Source organism: Neopelma chrysocephalum, unplaced genomic scaffold, assembly GCF_003984885.1.
Source record: "Neopelma chrysocephalum unplaced genomic scaffold, ASM398488v2 Primary Assembly neopelma1_65b, whole genome shotgun sequence".
Lineage (NCBI taxonomy): Eukaryota > Metazoa > Chordata > Aves > Passeriformes > Pipridae > Neopelma > Neopelma chrysocephalum.
In genome coordinates, this window is record NW_020897723.1 from 3,675,145 (window position 1) to 3,694,031 (window position 18,887).

The following is an 18,887-nucleotide window of genomic DNA, read 5'->3' on the forward strand; positions in this document are numbered from 1 at the left end:
CTCGCTCTCTCCCCTCCGTAAACCGCGGGCGGCTCTGCCGAAGGAGACGCTCCGGAACAACCCAAACCCAGCTGGGAACCACCTGCCCTGGTCCCAACGAACGGTGCCCAGTCCTGCCCCACCGCCACACTCCGGCCGTGCTGAGAGCCCCCGGTTTGCCCAAACCCGACCACCCTCCCGGGGGAGGGCTCCGGGCAGGGCTCCGGGGCCCGCGGCGGCCCCTCTCCAGGGAGGACGGGCGGTTCAGCAGGCGCACGGCCGGTGGTCACCGCCCGGGTGGGGCCGGGGCTGGAACGGAGGTCACTTCGAGCCCCCCGGGCCCCGCTCTCCGCCAGCGCCTCACCGGGGCTCCCGCGGGCGCAGCACCCGCCGCCTTCGAGGCCACGGAGCCGCCCGGGCGGGTGGCACAGCCCGGCACGGAACGGCCCCGGCACGGCAGCGACCGCGGCTCTCACCCGCCGCCCCCGGGCTGCCCGCACCGAGACCCCGCGGCCGGGCCCGCCCCGAGCGGGTCCTGGCGACCCCGAGCAGCGGCCGCTGCCCCCCACCCCAGCGGGGACCCGGCCCCACCGCAGACCCCCGGGCCGCCCGCACTCACCGGCCCCGCCGCCGCCGCCCCCCGAGCGCAGCATCCCCCGCCCGGGAACCAGCGGGACCGGGGCCCCTTCGCGGCCGCGCCCACCCCCGGCGCTCACCTGCGGCAGCCAGGAGCCGGGGCAGCGGGAGCCGGAGCACCGGGAGCCGGGGCAGCGGGAGCCGGGGCCGCTCCATGGCGCGGCGCGGGCGGCTCTGCCAGGCGGCGGCAGGAAACCCCCGCCCGCTCCCGCTGCGGCGGGGCGGAGGCGCCGGGAACCGCAGCCCCCGGCCCGGGCCCGCCCCACGGCACCGGCACCGGAGCTCCCTCCGCCCCGGGGCGGGCGGGCCGGTGCTCTGCACCGCGACCCACCCCGGGGGGCTCGGCCCGGCCCCCGCCGGCCGCCCCAGGTGCGGGGCTGCGGCTGCGGGTTCGGCCCCATCGCCCTCCGCGGGCTCAGCGCTGGGCCGGTGCCCGAGGGGCTCGGGGGGCTCCCGCCCGCCTCCCACAGGTTCATCCCCTGGACGCGCGTTCGGGGCTGCCCGGGCCCGGCTCTGCCCCTGCTCTGTCCCCGGCTGTCCCCGGGAACCTGGGGACATGCCCAGGGCAAAGGCTCCCCAAGGGCACCGCTGGCTGCTCTGACTGCGGGCTCCTCACATCCCTCAGGGTCACACGGAGAGAACCCCGTGACCACCCCAGCACCAGCACAGCCTCTGAGCTGGCACCTCAAGGCCATGCCACAGGGAAAACATCACAGACACAGTGGCCAAAACCACTGCCTTGCCCCCAGTTCCACCATGCAACTGCTCAGAAAACGTGTCAGAGCACAGCTGGGGTGTGGAGCTGTGAAGGAGTTTCCCAGGACAGGCCTTGCTCACAGTGGGATTGACATTGGGGCCCCGAAGGCAGAGGGTCACTTGTCTACTGAGGGTCTCATAGTAAAGTGCAGCCACTGAGAACACCCCGAGAACCCCCCAGGAACACCCCACCACACACAGGCACCGTGTGCAGCCACAGCCTCTGCTCCATTTTCCATCCTCACCTCCCCATCACCAGAGGTTCTGTTACCCAGTGACACTTCCTTGGCTCCTGGCCTGGCAGTGCTGCTGTGACATGTGAAAGTGTTTTTTGCTCAGAGGAAACACCGTGCAGTGTGCAGAAATAACCCATCTGCCTCAGGAGGGTCAAAGCAAGGCTCCCACACTAGGATGAGCCAGGCATACAGAAACACCAATATGAATTTGCTGTTCAGCAGCAGGAAAGTCATTCCCCCCTTTATTTTCCATCTGGAAAACAGAAGCCTATCACACAGAACTTGTTTTTACCAGCACTGATGAAATAAACAGTTATCGGCAAGCAGGACAGAGCCAAATCCTGGGGCAGGGAAGAACAATTCCAGAGCTGCCAGTCCCTGACCCCCAGTGAGTCCTTCACACCCAAACACCGACACAGGGACCCACCCACTGCGTGGAAAAGAACAGCCACCAACACAACAATGGTCTTAACTCTTTATTCCTGTTTTTTTCTTGTTTTTAAAGGACAACACATTCAGACAGCTTTAAATACAACATCCACGTGCAGCTTCCAGCTGAAAGCCGCAACGGGACAGCGAGTGCGCTCCATCCATCCGCGCCGGCACCAGCCCAGGCCTGGTGTGGGACAGCTCCTGGGAGAACAACAAACATCCAGGTTTAACATTTCACCAACCATTTGAAGGCACAGAAGTGGGTGGGGCAGGGGCAGGACATGCTGAGCACCAAACACAGGCACAGAAGGAGCCCCCAGCTCTCTGCAAAGGCCACGGCTCAAACCCTGGCCCAAAGCAGTGAAGGGACACAGGCCCCCTGCCCTGGGGAGCGTGGGGGGAGGCCCAGAGCCACACAGGAACAGGCAGGAATGTGGATCAGCACTGCAGGCTGGCCCCAGGCCACCTCATTTCCCCTGCAGCCCTCAGGCTGTCGCTCCTATAACCCTTTCCTGCCCATTTCCTTCCCGGCTGTGGCTGTGGGGGAAGACACAGCGGTGGCAGTGGCCGAGGGGGCTGAGGTGCCCCCACACACCCTCTGCAGGGCCAAGGGGCACAAGGAGATGGGCTGCCATGGCCAAAGCCTATTCACCATCTACTACAGCCCTGGGGTGAGCCGAGCACTTGACATGTCAGGTGGTACAAGAGGAGAGGCCTCTGAGCCCCACACAGTCCCTCCAGCTGCAGGTGCCTCAGGAAAACACCCCCCTCACCTTCAGGAAAATACAGCCCCCTTGTTCTCCCCGCTGGCACCCCCAGCTGCTGCCAGCTCCCTCCCAAAGTGCCAGGCTCCCCACGGCCTCCACGGTGTCACAGTCACCCTGCCCTGCCCCTGTGTGCACCCAGGCACGCCCAGGGTATGTCTGCACTCACTCAGCTCTGAGGAACTGCTTCATTCATAAACATCCTTCTTATCTGCAATATAATCTACAATCTCCTGCGGGCACATCAGCTTCTCTGCATCTCCGTCAGGAATTTCAAATCCTGCAAGAAAGGGCACACACTTAGCCAAAACAATGGAAAAGGGGGCAAGGCCAAGGGAAGGGATGGCTGCTGGCCTGGGGGCTGGGTAGGGGACAGGCAGGTAGGGGACATGTGGGCAGGGGCTGACACTGCATCACTGCCTGAAGTGACATCACCTCCCCACACAGGACAGGGCAGGCACAGCAGAAGCCAGTGCCTCTCATGCCTCAGTAAAGCTACCAAGGCCTTCCCAGAGCTCCCACAGCCACTGGTGTGTGACATGGGGGATGTTCCTGGACCCCCAGGCAGTGCCCAAAGCCCCTCAGGCTGAAGCTGCTGCTGAGGGCTCGCTCAGAGCCAACACCAGGGCACGGCACGAGGGCTCTCGGCAGTGGAACTGCTCAGGAACACCCCAGAAATGCAAGTTCTTCTTTCTGGTACTCCTGGCCACATTCACACTCCAGCCAGCACAGGGATTACAGACACACTGCCAGCAAAGCCTCTGAGAGTGAAACATTCACCTCGGGCTTAGAGAGTGACCAAACACCAGGGACATCTATGGCCAAGGTGACATTTAGGCACCTACTCCAGAATTCATGAGCTTTAAATGAAAGCATGAAGAAGTTCAAAAGGAAGTAAAAGGGAACTTGGAATACAAATCAATAAGGAGAAAACACCTTCTCCTTCTCCAGTAGCATTAAGGGTTGAGGATGAAAAAAATTCTGGTGAGAAAAACCCTGGACTATCTGGGATTTGTGATCTGTGAAGCCAAGCTCAGCCCAGGCGAAGCCTCCACGCTCAGTGTAGCCCCTACATGCTGCTGCCCCCGTTACTGCCCGAGTGGTGCCAGTGTGGGGTGGAAAAGAACAATTCCTGCTTCCAAGGGGCCCAAGCTCAGGAACAGCAGGACAGGGCCAGCTCCCGACTGCTGCAGGTGCCGCAGCCCCGACACAGCTCAGCAGCAGGCCTGTGTGGTTTGCTCCTCTCCCGGCGATGGGTCTGTGGGGGTTTCCCTGCCCCACACCGGACAGGCCCGGCCCCCCCGGGCAGGGATGAACCGGGCGGCCCCGTCCCCGTTACCGAATTCGTCCTCCATGGCCATGATGATCTCCACTTGGTCCAGACTGTCCAGGCCCAGGTCCTTCATGAAGTGGGACTCGGCTGTGAGCTGGGGGGGAACAGGGCGGTCAGCGGGGCCCGGCCCGGCGGCAGAGCCCGGCACACCGGCCCCGCGGCCCTCCGGTCACACCGGCCCTCCCGCCGCCCCCCGGCCTCGCTCGCCTTCTCGGGGTCGATCTTGTCGTAGAGCTTGAGCACGTAGAGCACCCGTTCCTTGATGTCGGCCAAGGTCAGGGGCGGCATGTCGGAGAAGCGGCGGCATGGCAGCGCGGCCGCCCGCGGCACCCGCAGGAGCGCGGGCAGCGCGGGGCGGCCCGGCGGGGCGGGCGGGGCGGGCGCGGCGGGCGCGAGGCGGTGGAGGGCGCGGAGGGCGACGGGGCGAGCGGGCGGCGGGGGAGGCGGCGGGCGCAGGACGAGAGGACACGGGCCGCCATCATCGCTGTCCCGGCGGGCGCCGCGCGGGGGCAGCGCCCCCTGCCGGCCGCACAGCGCCCCCTTCCGGCCGGAGGCCGCGCAGCGCCCCCTGCCGGGCCGGAGGCCGCGCAGCGCCCCCGGTACCGCCCGGCACCGACCCCCAAAACAGGTCAGGCTGGAAGGGACCGCAGCGGGTCACTGGGATCACAGCGGGTCACCGGGATCACAGCGGGTCACTGGGACCGCAGCAGGTCACTGGTCCCACCTCCCTGCTCCAGCAGGGCCAGCCCAGAGCACGTGGCACAGAGTGTGTCCAGAGGGGTCTGGAATATCCCCAGAGAGGAGACTCCACACCCGCTCTGGGCAGCCTGTTCAGGGCTGGGTCACTGCACAGCAAAGTTCTTCCTCCTGTCCAGGTGGAACTTCCTGGGCATCGGTTCCTGCCCATTCCTTTTGTCCCATTTCTGGGCACCCCCGAGCAGAGCCTGGTCCATCCTCTGCCCCCCCTCTGCAGGCACTGACAGACACTGGGGAGGTCCCCTCTCAGTGTCTCTTCTCAAGGCTGAACAGCCCCAGCTCCCTTGGCCTTTCCTCATAAGAGAGATGCTCCATCCCTTCAGCATCTCCGCAGCCTCCTCTGGACCTGCTCCAGGAGCTCCATGTCCCTCCTGTCCCGAGGAGCCCAGAACTGGACACAACACTGCAGATGTACCTCCCCAGGGCTGAGCAGAGGGACAGAATCACCTCCCCAATCTGCTGGGAAGGCTCTTCCCAATGCCCCAGGACCCCAGTGGCCTTCTTGGTTCTCAGGACACACTGCTGGTCTGGGACAGCAGGACAGCAGGTCCTTCTCCACAGCCCCCCAGCAGCCTGTGGCCGTGCTGCCCCCCAGCAGCCCCCCAGTATGGCAGTGGCAGACAGGGAGTCATCCAAAGGCAACAACATTTAATGGCATCATTAAACACCTGGGCACACCCAGCCCCAGCAGCAGCAGAGGTACCGGTGCTGGGGTCCTGCCCCCCGTCAGGTGGCTCCCGGCTGTGGCTGCCGGTACCGGTACAGGCGGACGGTGCCATCGTGCTGCCCGGCCAGCAGCCCGGCCCCGGCCGTGGCCCAGCGCGCCAGTGCCCAGCGCCCCGCGGAGCCCGGGGGCAGCACGGCCATGCACCAGCCCCGCAGCAGGTCCCACACGGCCACGGCCCCCGACGACAGCACGGCCGCTCCTGCCGTGTCCCACACGTCGCCCTCCAGGTACCTGCAGGGACACGAGGGGGGTCAGCACACAGCAGGGGCCTGCAAAGACACCACTGCAAAGGGAGAAGGTCAAGAAAATACTCCTTGAGATTCAGAACATACTTGAAAAAGGTGTACTCTTAAAAAAGGGGACTCTTAAAAAACAACTCTTTAAAGAAAGCCCCATCCCTGGAAGTGTCCAAGGCCAGGCTGGACGGGGCTTGGAGCAACCTGGTCTAGTGGAAGGTGTCCCTGCCCATGGCAGGGGTGGGACTGGATGGACTTTAAGGTCCCTTCCCACCCAAACCATTCTGTGATTCCAATACTGTTCAGTAAACAAGATCTTGATTTGCTGCTACTCCCATACATCCATCACATTTCCTGTGCAAGGAACACTGCAAGGCTGAGCCTTAAAGCTGAGGCTGAGCCTGCTGACGCCTCAAAACACAGGGCACGGGAAGGAGAAGGCCATCTGCCTGCAGCACTGCTCCACACAATCCAACCTGCCCCGGGGCTGTGCCACCGCTGCAGGCAGCACCAGGGGCTTGCCCAAGGAGCCCAGGGACACAGGCCCCCAGTCCCAGTGCTGGGGGCAGGGGGTCAGGGCACAGTGGGAAGGGGGCAGGAAGAGGCCCATCCACACCCCCAGCCCCCCCGGCCGTGCACCGGACACGGGCAGCGCCGGATGCAGCCCCTTATCCAGCCCCTTATCCAGCCCCTTATCGCTGGGGACATGGACACGGGATCCCTGCCAGCTGCTCCACTCACTGGGTCCTCCCACAGCCCTGGAAGGAGCCAGCCCAGCCCCGGCCCCCAGCACTTGCCTCCCTGCAGGGCTGGGAGGGAGGGAGGAGGACATCACCTCCCGGCTCCTGCCCGTGCTGGGGTTGAAGGCCACCACACGGAACGCTGGGTTTCCACAGGACTCGCTCTCTTTGGCATGTGGATGGCTTAAAACAACAAACAGAAGGCCCTGGTAGAGAGAGGGAAAATACATCACTAAAAACAACAGCAGGAGGGGAAAACCTCAAAGAATTTTCCAAAAATTAACAGCTGCAGTCTCTCTCTAATCACAGCCCCATGGACAGTGATACATTATTTTTACTGAAGAAAACAGAAATGGTTTACTTTCCTTATCAAATTAGATAAAAACCAAAGCAGCTGCTGGCTGATAAGGGCTGATGCAACACAGCAGAGTGACAGCTCAGTGACTCGATGGATTTATGCATTTACCTTCAATCCCCTAGAAACCTCAACCCTTTGTGTCCCCAGCCCAGCCAGTGCAGCCCAAGCATGAGGAGAATTTCATGTACGTACGGAGTCAGAATATGCTCGATGGCAGATGGAAGCTGGGTAGGAATAACCAACGTGCATCTTCCTCAGGAGCTGGCCTGTTTTCAGATTCCTGCAGTTGGTGAAAACACAAACTCTGACACATTTTCATCCTCTAATCACAGTTACACCACTATGCAGGATGGACACGGGTTTGGTTCCACACCAACCAAACGAGCCAAGAGGCCACAGGGAGGGTGTAATGAGAATGATGCAAAAGCAATGGAATTACAGCAGCACAGTTCATTCCCTGTCCATGTGACTGTGGGGGCACACTGACAACCACCATTTCAGGGGTGGCTCAGCATCCAGCCAGCACCCCTGCACAACCCTGCAGCTTTCTGCTACAGCCCCACCCCCTACACCGTGTAATGGCAGAGGAAACACTGACCACACCACGATGCTGTTGGCAGCAGTGGTGCCCACCAAGGCCTCTCTCATCCCTTCTACTTCAGCAAAGGCTGTAACAGTTTCTTCAGGGGGCATCAGGGTCTGCCTGTCCTTGCTCCTGAAGGGAGATCAGCACATAGAAAAGCAGTCGAAATAACAAGTGCTCAGCATCACTCCAGGAAGAACAGGAACCCACTTTTTCTACATCCAAGATTTTTGTCCCACCTGCCACAGAGACCACCACGAACCAGCACCCCCAGACTCACCCTCCTTTCCCTGAGAGCCACACCATCTCCACTTGCTGCTCCTGCAGGGTCCTGCTGCTGCTCACTATTCTCTGGTCCTTTAGTCCAATAACTGCTTTTATATTCCCAGATTTCACCAGGGAGTGCCTGAACAAGTCAGCCTCACAAGAATAACGCAACGTCCTAAATCAAGAGACAAGCACACACCATGACAGGAGGAAGCACCACTCAAACGTGCCATAACATACACAAATCAGCCTACATTTACTCAGTCTGCCAGCTCTGGGGTGAATGAACCAGTCCTTAGAGTTGACTTTTAGAAATCCCTTGCACCTTTTCCAATTGCTAAAGCAACTGAGAAAGTAACACATCAGTAAAAAGATAATTTCAGCAACTACTAAGGTAGTAGTGAGGAGAGCTAAGCTGCAACTATTTAGGGTGCAAAGTGCTAGTAATAAATAAATACAAAACCTTATTTCTCCAATCTCCAGCTCTCCCAGTGCTACACACACGAGGTTACAGGTGTCTGGCAGAGGAACAATCTGGATTACAGGAATCTGGGACAGCAAAACAAGAATTCAGTGTCACCCACAGCATCCCTTTAACTTTATTCTCATTTTCTAGACTGTTTCAAGTAAAATGATGTGGAGCAGAACTAATTTTCAGACCATCCTCAAGAAGCACACTTAGACAAACAGCTGAACTGTCTGCTGCCTGTTTACCTAATTAAACAATCCCTGTTAATATAAGAGGCAGAAAGTGTCTCTAAGGACTGTAAGAGGAAAGAGCACAAGGCAGTGGCTGAAGTGCAGCCACCATTCTGTGCATGGAATATCAAATTCCCGTGGATAACATGTGACCATAGAAGCTACAAGCTCCTTGTATCTTGGGAACTAACACACAGGGGAAGAAAATTGCCACACATTCTAGAAAGAAGGCCCGTGTTCATACCTCTCCCAGCTGCCAGGTGCAGACCTTTCCCCAGTGGTTGGGTGCCAGAGGTTCCCACAGGGACACGGAGCTCTCGGAGGCAGTGACCACACGCAGCTCCCTGCAGCCAGCTGCTTCCCACCACACTGTGCTCACATCCACGGCACAGGAACCTGAGCAATCCTGCCCAAAACAAACCAGGGCTGCTTTTCCTCTGATAGACATGATTATCAGTTGCATTTTTGTTAAACTTGGTCTTGCAAAGCTGCTGCTGCCACAGTAACAATTCCCTGCTGTTCCCCCACCTTTAGCTCCGACACAAGCTGCAAGTTCTCTTCTTTGGGGCCATCTGGCAGCACTGGAGTCAACTGTTCTGCTCCATCAGTTTTCTGCACAAACAAGTAAAGGAGGAGGATAGTTCAACTTTGAAATGACATTCAGCACCTGCAAGAACGAGGCAGAAGTGTTGTGTGCTCTCTGTCACTGTCATGCAGTCACTCTGCATGCTGTGGCTGCAGAGCTGTGATCCATGCAGGACTAGCATGCAAAGAGGCCTTTCCCCTGAAGTCAGACAAGACTCTGGGAAAGGGGATTTGCCCACAAAACTCCTGGCTTTGTACCTCTGACAAAGAGCCCAGCTTGTTACCTGTTCAGGAGAAGCTCTGCAGGATCCCTGCTCTTTGCTCTCTGACTGCTGATGCTTATCCAAGGCCACAGCCTGATCAGATTTATTCTCAGGACCTCTTTCATCTGCTAAAGCAAGCATGGTACTTTGTTCCTCCTCATTTGTGGCAGCCCCTGCACCACAGCTGTCCGGGAGCAGTGGCAGGGCAGGGTCCCTGTGTGCCCCATGCCCCAGGACCTGGGCAGCTCCTCTGGAGGCAGGCAGGGTCCCTGGCGAGGTGGGCACAGAAGGTGTGCCTGGGAAGACCTCACTGTGCACCGAAGGTAGAACACCTGGGGTTGCACCCACAGCAGGGAAAACAGACGAGGAAATCTGAGACTCACACTGGGTGGGAGCCCCAGCCAAGACAGTCTCCATGGGAGTAAACAGCAACCCATGGGTGGAAAGGTCCTTCTTGGAAGCTGGGCTTTCCACACAGGGGAGCTTGGGCAATCCGGTTTTGGAAGGTGAAATCAAATTACTTCTGAGGCTTTTTTCTTCTGGATTGGTTTGTGCACTTGGTGTGTCCTGTGGAGCCACACCATCCCCAGACACACTCAGAACAAAACCCTCCAAGTCATTCACAGGGGAAGATTTCAATTTCTCCAGTTTCAGCACTCCAAATTCCTCATTTGGTAAGTGGAATTCCCTGATGCCCAGCCTGGGGAGCAGCCACTGGGGGCTGCGGAAGGAGAAGAGGGAGCAGCGAGTGTCGGGGTCTGCAGGGAGGCCCAGAGCAGCAGGACCCTCTGAGCCCGTGGGACAGCTGTGCCCTCTGCTCCTGTCACCTAAACACAAGAATACAAGAGAGAACATCAGCAACTTGCCTTTTCAGAATCTCTCATCCAGACTGCCACTCCATTATATTAAAAAAAAAGAAAAGAGCCATATCCATCTTAAGACATGGAAGTGGCACTTTTCTGGAAAGACATTACAATCTGCAGTTGCTCTGCATCAAGCCTTCAGCTCAAAGGTCATGTCCAAAGCCTGACAGAACTGAGTGCTCGTTCAGTTTGGTTTGTTGGGTTTTCTCCCAACACTTTTCACAATATTCACAGACCCTCAGACTCTCAAGCTACGTCTTGTGTTTCACACTTGTTAGCACTCAAAGAAAATACTCATTAGTATGCACACTCAGTTGGAGGAACTGATGGACACCCATCTGCTGGAAATCAGCTCCAGTGTGCACAACCTTTGCTCCAACAGCAATGGCAGCTCAAGAAGTTCTCAGCCCTGCTCCTCTGCTGTTCAGTCCCTGGCACTGGGCTGAGGCAAAAGTTTCTGGAATTGTTCAAGGAACATGGGCACCACAATGACCTAATTTTTTAAAAAATATCTTGTTTATAAAAAAAAAAAGAAATAGTTAATCCCCCCCATATTTTCCTGACTAAACACTGCAGGGTGTGTGGGAATGGGAGTTCTGGGAGTGCTCATGTGAGGCAGTACCTGCTGAGCCCTGCCGGGCGCGGCGTCTTGCAGAGCAGCGCAGGGAGCGGCGCAGGGGGATGCTGATCCCGCTGATCCCACTGATCCCAGGGAGCTGCTCCACCCCGCCGGCTCCTCGCCGGCTCTTCACACTCGCCACTGGATGTTTATCAGCCTGACACACAGACGAGTTGGCTTCCAGATCTCCCACGTGCCTGGCAGAAGTTTCATTCCCTGGGCTCATGGCATCGCTGCTCTGAAGTGGATTTTGAACCTGCTCCAACAGGCGTTTGCCTGGCACTTGGCTCCCTCCCTGAGGAGGATCAGGACCCGCTGGCTGTGCAGCTTCAGCCACTCCTGTCCCTCCAGACCCCAACGCTGCAGCACCAGACAACTTGCTCTCATCTGAGGATGACTTTTCAAGGTTAACATCACAGTTTTCCTTTTCACTCTGGCTCTCACTTGGCAGCAGAGCACCACTTTCCCTGGCCATTATGAGGTCCACACTCTCTATAAGCTCCTGTGACACTGGATGCACCGGGGCTTTGCAGGCAGACCTTCTTCTTCCCTTCTGTTTCCTCTGGGATCGACTCTGCTCTTGCCTTGTGCTTTTCTGAGAAATGGATCCAAGTGAAGTGCTGCTGCTGCTGGACACAGGAAGAGATTTCTCAGTACTGGAGTTTGCTGGATCTTTTTCTGCCCCAAGAAAAGGGAACGGCATGACCCCTGACTCTAAATCAGCCTTAGCTCTCTCCTGGGAGGGCTGATCTGAGCTTGCATCTTTCTGCTTGCACTTACTCCGCTGACCTTTCTTGCTCCTGCCCAGCTGGCTGAGGATTACAGCATCCAGGTCCACCTTCCTCTGGCAGTTGGACATGCGGCGAGTTGTCCTGACATAGTACTCGACAGGGAAGAGCAGCCCCTCCACCACCGTGCAGGAGCTCAGCGCGGCCTCAGGAGCCGTCGCCTCCTGGGGAGGAACAAGTCTGGACTGACTCTCAGGCTGTGGATCCTCCGACAGTTCTCGAGCACTGCCCAGAGCACCATCTGCAGGACGGGGATTTAAGGTATCGGCATCACTTTCATCTCCTTCATGGCTTTTGCTCTCCTTGGTTACAGTGTTATTTCCGTCCTCAGGCAATACTTCATTTTCTGACACTAAATCCAGGAGCCCACATAATTCTCCCTGATCTTCATGCAAACTCTCACTGTCCAGTTGTTTTATTACACTGGGGCATTCTTCTTCTCCATCGCCTCTGGTGTAAAGTAAAACAGAGTCTCCCTCCTGAGAACACAGCTCACGGCTGCCAGGTGTGGTCACAGCCCTTGGGCACTTGAGCTGCCAGATGTCAGTGCTGTCCCTGACCACATGTGGGGACAGCTCAGGTTCTCCTGCAGTGACACTGCCCTCGAACACCTCCTGTACAGCTCCTGATGCAGCATCAGGAGTGAAACTGTTTCCTTCTCCCTTCACAAGAGCTGGCCTGAATGCCCTTTCAGGATGTTCCTCAATGTGTGAGAGGGTGCTGTGCCTGAACACCGGTGACTGAAGCTCCTCTGCACTGGCAGTTTGATTTTTCACTGTTTCCTCAGTGCTGACTACATGCCCATCAGGCACTGATTTCCTTTCCCTTGATTCCAGAGCCTTTGTCCGTCTCCTCAGCTTCATCATGCCTCTAGAGGTTTGGGATGTTTTCTCCTCAAGGACAGGCCTAATGATCCCACAGCACAGGTTTTCCTGGCTGGCCTGAACACTTTCTGCCCCTGAGCTGTCCTGCAGGCTAACCTCATCATTGGAGAATTCTGGAATGTGTTTAAATGTGACAGATGTTGCCTCCTCCATGTCAACATCAGAGCAGGTTTTAGTCTGTAACTGAGGGAGTCCACCTCTGTCAGCACTAGGAGATGCATCATCTTTAGAACCTGGGGGAAAAAATGTCACACGTGTAAAGTACTCAAAAAGTCCTGTCCAAGACAAACATCACTTTGTTAGGAGGAAAAGATGGGGATCTTACAGTCAGGATCAGAGCACTGGAGACCTGATGAGGAAGGAAGCAGAGGAGATGTTAGTGCAGAACACGGCTCAGCCCAGGGGAAGGGCCGTGTGAGGGTCTGGGGGCAGCAGATGTGACCGAGGGGACAGCGGGTGAGGGGGTCGGCAGGGCCGGTCCATCCCGGCTCCACAGGGGCACTGAGGGGCCACAGTGGCTGCACCGGGCCCCAGACCCACCGCCTGGAGAGGGCAAGGGGGGGCACAGGGCGGCTCACAGGTCCCCGGGCGCTCCCACTGCCCCAGCACGGAGCTGGGGGGTCACCCACCATCTCCCACCTGGGGGGCTCCTGTTCCACCACCTCCCAGCCGGGGGGCTCCTGTCCCACCATCTCCCACCCGGGGGGCTCCTGTCCCTCCATCTCCCACCCGGGGGGCTCCTGTCCCACCATCTCCCACCCGGGGGGCTCCTGTCCCACCATCTCCCACCTGGGGGGCTCCTGTCCCACCACCTCCCACCTGTGGGGCTCCGCTCCCGCCGGCCGTGGCTCCGGGCTCGCTCGGCTCGCCGCGCCCGCTGCGGACACACAACACCCCGGCAGGGCTGGGACCGGCTCCCGGGGCCCCGGTGTCCCCCCGCCGTGCCCCGGCCCGGCCCTGCCCGCTCACCCGCAGCCGGGTGACGGTCTCGCTGTACTCCCGCCTCAGCAGCGCCAGCTTCTCCCGCAGCTGCAAGAGACACCGCGCCGGGCTGAGCTGGGACCGGGACCGGCCCCGGCCTCGCCGCCGACCCCGTCCAGCCCCGTCCGGCCCCGCACCTTGTCCCTGTCGGCGCCGCTCAGGGCCGGCGCTGCCCGCGGCCCCTCCATGGCAACCGGCGCGGCGGCGGCGCGGGCGGAAGTGACGCGGCGGAAGCGGGGCCGGGCGGGGCGGCCATGGAGCTCAGCGAGATGCTCTACAACAAGTCCGAGTACATCGAGACGGTGGGACCGGGGAACCGGGGAGCGGGGAGCTGAGGAACCGGGGGAGCGGGGGGGCCGAGCCGGGCTGGGCTCGCCGGGGTGTTACAGGAGCGGCGGGGCCCGGGAGAGCCGCCGTGACACACCCGTTCTCCCCGCAGGCCTCCGGCAACAAGGTGAGCCGTCAGTCCGTGCTGTGCGGCAGCCAGAACATCGTCCTCAACGGCAAGGTGAGAACATCGGCACCGGGTCTGTGCCTGAGCCTGGCGCTGAGCCTGGTCGCTCTGTGCTGCTCGGTAGCACAGCTGCTGCTCCCAGCCTCCCGTGCTTTTGCTTTGTTCTCGCTTTTCTTTTGACTGAAAAGAATCGTCTCTAAGGTAACGTAATCTTGCTGGAGTGACCAGACCTTGGCGTGACTCTGTGTGACAACTGCTAGGAACGGCTGGGAATTGGATCTCACGTGCCTCTGTTCCCTTCTGCAGACCATAGTGATGAACGACTGCATCATCCGTGGGGACCTGGCCAACGTGCGGGTGGGACGGCACTGCGTGGTCAAGAGCCGCAGCGTCATCAGGCCGCCCTTCAAGAAGTTCAGTAAAGGGTAAGAGGCCCCTTCTTTTTGGGAGACACCCGAAAATATCTGTCAGCTTGACAGATCCATCTTAATCCATCTGGGGATGGGAGACTCCACAGGGTGATTTTGGGCCTAGCAGTGTCAGTTTGTTCATTGTGCACCAAACAAATACCTGTCCTGTCACAGGGTGGCTTTCTTCCCTCTCCACATCGGTGACCATGTGTTCATAGAAGAGGACTGTGTTGTCAACGCGGCCCAGATCGGCTCCTACGTGCACATAGGCAAGAACTGTGTCATTGTGAGTGCCATTCTGTCCTCTCTGCAAACTCCTGGGTACTGCTGAGGCTTTGGGACAACAGCTGAGAGGTGTCTGCACCAGCTGGCTAGAGCAGGCACTGACTCTGCGCTGTTCCTTCCTCCTCCTCTTCCTTCTCTGCAGGAAGCAGGGCTTTCAGGTTTGCTTTTCCAAGGACAGCAGGTTCAGCTGGTGCTGGTTGGAAAATCCATCCCAGCAGTGTTGTCCCTGTGGCTAATGGGACTGCCCGGGGAAGGCAGCCTGGCCACAGAGTACAAGTGGAGTTGTGTTTCTGTGCAAATAACACCAAATAGTCAAGGCTGCTGAGGTAGAAAAGGTCTTGCTGGCACTGCATGACTCGGGCCAATTTGCACATTGACTTGTTAATGTGCAGCTACCTGTACCTGTGCTAGTTAAAAGCAAACATGTTTTTCCTCAAAAAGAAAAGCTAATTCTGTTGGGAGGAGCATTCAGTCAGGGTAAAGAATTATCCCTGTGATCTCTTATACAGAATGTGTCTTGAGCAATTAATCTTCTTGAAATTTAGGTAATATATCAGTAATAAGCAAAAGATCTCGTGTTTATAGTGTTTTAAGTATAAACTTTTCCTGTTCTCTGTTTTAGGGTCGTAGATGTGTTTTGAAAGACTGCTGCAAGATCTTGGACAACACAGTACTCCCTCCTGAAACTGTAGTCCCACCTTTCACTGTTTTCTCAGGCTGCCCAGGTATGCTCCCTCTAACTTCTCTTTCACAGAAGTGTGGATAACATGGATATTCTTATTTTAAATTAGATTGTTATAACAAAGTTGCTTCTTAGCATTTAGTGCCTAGAAATAAAGGTATCAGGCAGTTGCTGCACTGAAAAGTAATAGTTTTAACTTGTGAAACTCCCTGCCTTAGTGCACAGTAGGCAGAGGGTGCATGATGACTGATGTCAATGCTCTTGTTCTTCTTCCAGGACTCTTCTCTGGGGAGCTCCCGGAATGCACCCAGGAACTCATGATTGATGTTACCAAGAGCTATTACCAGAAGTTCTTGCCACTCACTCAGGTCTAGTAGCCCATTTCCCGTGTTTCAGGCACACAGGAGCATTCTGGGGGTGGGGAGAGGGATGATGTCCAGTGAGACCAGGGCCCAGCCCTCCACTCTCCTGAGCACTTGTGTGAGTGTCCCTCAACACCACCAGCCTGGCCAAGCAGTCCCTCGTGAAAGCTGCTGTGTCCTGTTCAAACTTTGTCTGCTCATCCGATGTTCTCCATTCCACGTTGTCTGAACTGTGCCACTGAGTGTTCTGGAGCTGGGACAGCTGATACACCTGCCTTGGGGCAGCAGCGGGGGAATGAGGCAGAGCTGACACGTGCTCTGCAGCCTCAGCCTGTCTGGTCAGTTCTGTCCTAGCCCAAAGCCTGGCCTGTAGGTTTGCTAGTCCAGCAGGGCTGCTTTGGGTGTGCTCTGGACACCTACTGAGGTTCCTTAGACCCAGGGCTTTCCTTTGGCAAATCCTTGCTGCTCCATAGGCCTGTGGGCTGAGCTGGATGGCCTCTTCCTTTTCTCCCTGGGATTCTCTTCTGTAGGGACATCGTTCATCATCCTGCTGTTGGCTTTAGGAATTTTGGCTGACATTGACACCTGTCTTTCTGTGCCTGACAGGATGTTTCTTAGCTTTTAGCTCCTGAAGCAGACTGACATCAGTCCTGTGCTCTCAACCCTCAGGGTTAGTGTTCTTGTGGCCAGTGTGTGTTCTACTTCTGAACATCACAGACCTTAAAGAGCCAAAGGCCTTTGGGAAGAGGTTTGCCATGTCACTCACAGAATTCAGTGCAGCAGAAAGTGGGTAATTAAAAGCAGAAACCAGTGGTGGGTGAGAGAATGCTGCAGCTGTCCCCATTTATTACCCAGTATCTATATTTGCAGAGAGCTTTTTGGTGCTTTTCTCCATTATGAAGCTTAGGAATGAGAGTCATTTAATTTTGGACATGTAGTAGAGCAGGAATAGTTCTTTCTGGGAGCAGCTCTGAAAGTTGGAAGCATCTGATGCTTGTATATCTGACTGAGTACAGACAACTGGCTGCACATGAGTCTGCCTGCTCTGGTTGTGCTCTACTAAAGCTTGGCATCATACTGCTGTAGGTTTTAAACTGGGGCTCCTGCATGTTGTAGTGTAGCAGCTGGGGCCAGGACATTAGGTGTGCAGTAGGTGTGTGGTTGTGGATGAGCAGCCCTGGAGCCCTCAGCTGATCTGTGCAATGCAAATGCTGATAAATCTTAATAGCAAACAGCTGTACAAGTACTGATGTGTGTAGTAGCTGCTGTTCATCACATGTAAAACCACTGACCGGTTTGTTTGTATTTTTACTGTACATAAATTAAAGCCTCTCCAGTTATTCAAGTGACTCAAGGTTGTACCTCTTCAAATCAAACTTGAGACTAGACTGAGGTTCCTGCTGTGCCTGGGCGTGAGTCCCAGTCCCTTGTTCTGTGACTGTTACGGGCTGTTCTGGCTGTCAGAGTGTCAGTGCATTAAAGAAGTGAAGGACAGAGTGAAACAGCTGCTTTCTCCCTCTGAGGGGCTGGAGAGGCCTCCCCTGTCACCAGACCTGACACGTTTGGGGCTTCTTGTGAGATTCTCTGCAAGTCCGGTGTTCAGAGCGTGTCCTGGGGTGTCCCTGGCAGGGCCTGGCAGGAGCGTGGTGTCTGTGCTGTGTTGCCATGGTGTCACCTCAAAGTTTCAACGCCACATCCTGCGTTTCACCGGGATCGCTTGACCAGCAGCTGCAGCGGCTGGCAGAGGGGTGGGAGGGGGGATGTGAGTTGGGATGGAGTGGGATGGCAGCTGGAAAAGTGTGAGTGATGCATTCCCACAGTCACCTGAGAGCAGAGCTGTAGAGCATGGAGGGATATGTCACTGCAGTTACGTGTTTCGTGGCCTACTCTTCCTTCTAACAGGCTGAGCCAACCCTTCTGCCTTAACTAAAACCTCTTTTATTGTCTCTGTTAAGGTGGCCTCTGCCAGGGCCTAAAACCAAGCTGCCACTGAAGATCCCAAACACCCAGCACTGTTAACATTCCTTACATTGGCCACTTTCTCCTCCTGTCTCTGAAGCATCCCTCTGACCTGGGCTCACCTCTCCGCCTGTGCCAGCTCTGGGAAGATGGAGTGTCAGTGGCTGCCACAGCTCTGCTGGCAGCGTTCGGTCCAGCGTGGTGCAGTAAAACCTGACCCCTGGGGGGCTGTGCCTGTAGCCAGAGGAGCTGCAGCAGTGGGGAAGCATGTCCTGCAGGGAGGGGAATGCCTTCTTTCAGGAATCCTGTACAAACACGGAGCACTTCAACCCCCAAGTCGCTGTGTCGCTTCATTGATCCTGCTTTGCTCCCGTGTGCTTTGCTCCGGGTTGCTCCAGCCCACGGGCAGGCCATGCTGCCATGCTGCCGGTGTTTCAGGTGTTCAGAGTCCCTGGGAACACCTCCCGCTCTGTGCCAAGCACCGATGGCTCAGCAGGAGGAGCTGAGGTGGCCTGTGAGGGGTCACCGGGCGAGTGGGGGCTGTGTCTGCTTTGTGGGGAGCAGAATCTCCCGAGATGATCCAGCTCCATGGGGGGAAGGACAGTTGAACTGGCTGTGGTGATCTGCAGGGCTCAGGGCTTGCTCCTGTGTGCTGGGCTCTCCAGGACACCCTGGGGACCAACGGCCTGTGCCAGTGGGTCAGGGCCAGCTGGGGCACTGGCTCAACTCAGGGGACCAGCCTTCTGTTCTTTGTTAGCCAGGGCTGAAAGCAATAGCTGCTGCTGATGGGGAAGGCCAAAGGAGGTGAAGTCCCTGCCCTCATCCCGCTTCCAGCCAGGTGGGACTGTGTGTACCTGGAGGCAGAGAGCAGGCACCTGGGCTGGGCCCCTGCTGCTGGTTTTGTGCCCTTTGGGGTTATTTTTCACTGGTGTTTTGTTCTGTGCCAGTGGGCAGCAAGGTGGGGTTAAGGGATGGGAGCATCCCATGGTCACTTCTCTTGGCAAGTGGTGCCAGGCCCAGGAGCAGCGCCGGGGGCGGGGTGCCCTGGGGTGGGGGGGTCACTGAGGGGAGTCCTTGAGGGGAGTGGGAAGAGGAGGGTGAAGAAATCGTTGATGAGGTCAGAGAGAGCCCAGAGAACTGTGAGAACGTCACCCGAGAGGCAGCGGGAGCGAGGGGGAGCCAGTCCAGGGCCCCGATTCCCGGGTCCCCGATTCCCGGGTCCCCGATTCCCGGGTCCCCGATTCCCGGGT

At 57.5% G+C, this 18,887-nt stretch overlaps 3 protein-coding genes across 6 annotated transcripts; 1 reads left to right on the forward strand and 2 right to left on the reverse strand.

Annotated features, from left to right (window-relative positions):
• Positions 1 to 2,070: 2,070 nt before the first annotated feature.
• NDUFAB1 (NADH:ubiquinone oxidoreductase subunit AB1) lies at positions 2,071 to 4,615 on the reverse strand. The gene is given in 5 exon segments (XM_027684145.1): positions 2,071 to 2,240; positions 2,973 to 3,083; positions 4,143 to 4,230; positions 4,344 to 4,576; positions 4,579 to 4,615. Coding segments are annotated over 4 exon segments (450 nt in total). The 3' UTR covers positions 2,071 to 2,240; positions 2,973 to 2,991.
• Positions 4,616 to 5,520: 905 nt separating this feature from the next.
• On the reverse strand, positions 5,521 to 13,751 carry PALB2 (partner and localizer of BRCA2). 4 transcript variants are annotated; one of them, XM_027684030.1, is made up of 14 exons: positions 13,623 to 13,751; positions 13,474 to 13,533; positions 13,324 to 13,381; positions 12,830 to 12,853; positions 10,836 to 12,737; positions 9,372 to 10,177; positions 9,031 to 9,114; positions 8,747 to 8,908; positions 8,267 to 8,352; positions 7,817 to 7,978; positions 7,552 to 7,668; positions 7,146 to 7,233; positions 6,653 to 6,801; positions 5,521 to 5,850 (listed from the first exon to the last, which is right to left on the reverse strand). In XM_027684030.1, the coding sequence occupies exons 1-14, from the start codon at positions 13,671 to 13,673 to the stop codon at positions 5,619 to 5,621; spliced, it is 3,981 nt and encodes a 1,326-aa protein (XP_027539831.1). In that variant the 5' UTR covers positions 13,674 to 13,751; the 3' UTR covers positions 5,521 to 5,618. The 4 variants fall into 4 exon arrangements, with proteins under 4 accessions (XP_027539831.1, XP_027539834.1, XP_027539833.1 ...); XM_027684033.1 differs by having other exon boundaries at positions 13,294 to 13,381; positions 13,623 to 13,706; XM_027684032.1 differs by lacking the exon at positions 12,830 to 12,853 and having other exon boundaries at positions 13,623 to 13,750.
• DCTN5 (dynactin subunit 5) lies at positions 13,695 to 17,973 on the forward strand. The gene is made up of 7 exons (XM_027684035.1): positions 13,695 to 13,787; positions 13,925 to 13,993; positions 14,246 to 14,364; positions 14,524 to 14,635; positions 15,257 to 15,359; positions 15,593 to 15,684; positions 17,634 to 17,973. Exons 1-7 carry the CDS (start codon positions 13,740 to 13,742, stop codon positions 17,652 to 17,654), a joined length of 564 nt encoding a protein of 187 aa, XP_027539836.1. The 5' UTR covers positions 13,695 to 13,739; the 3' UTR covers positions 17,655 to 17,973.
• The last annotated feature ends 914 nt before the right edge of the window (positions 17,974 to 18,887 follow it).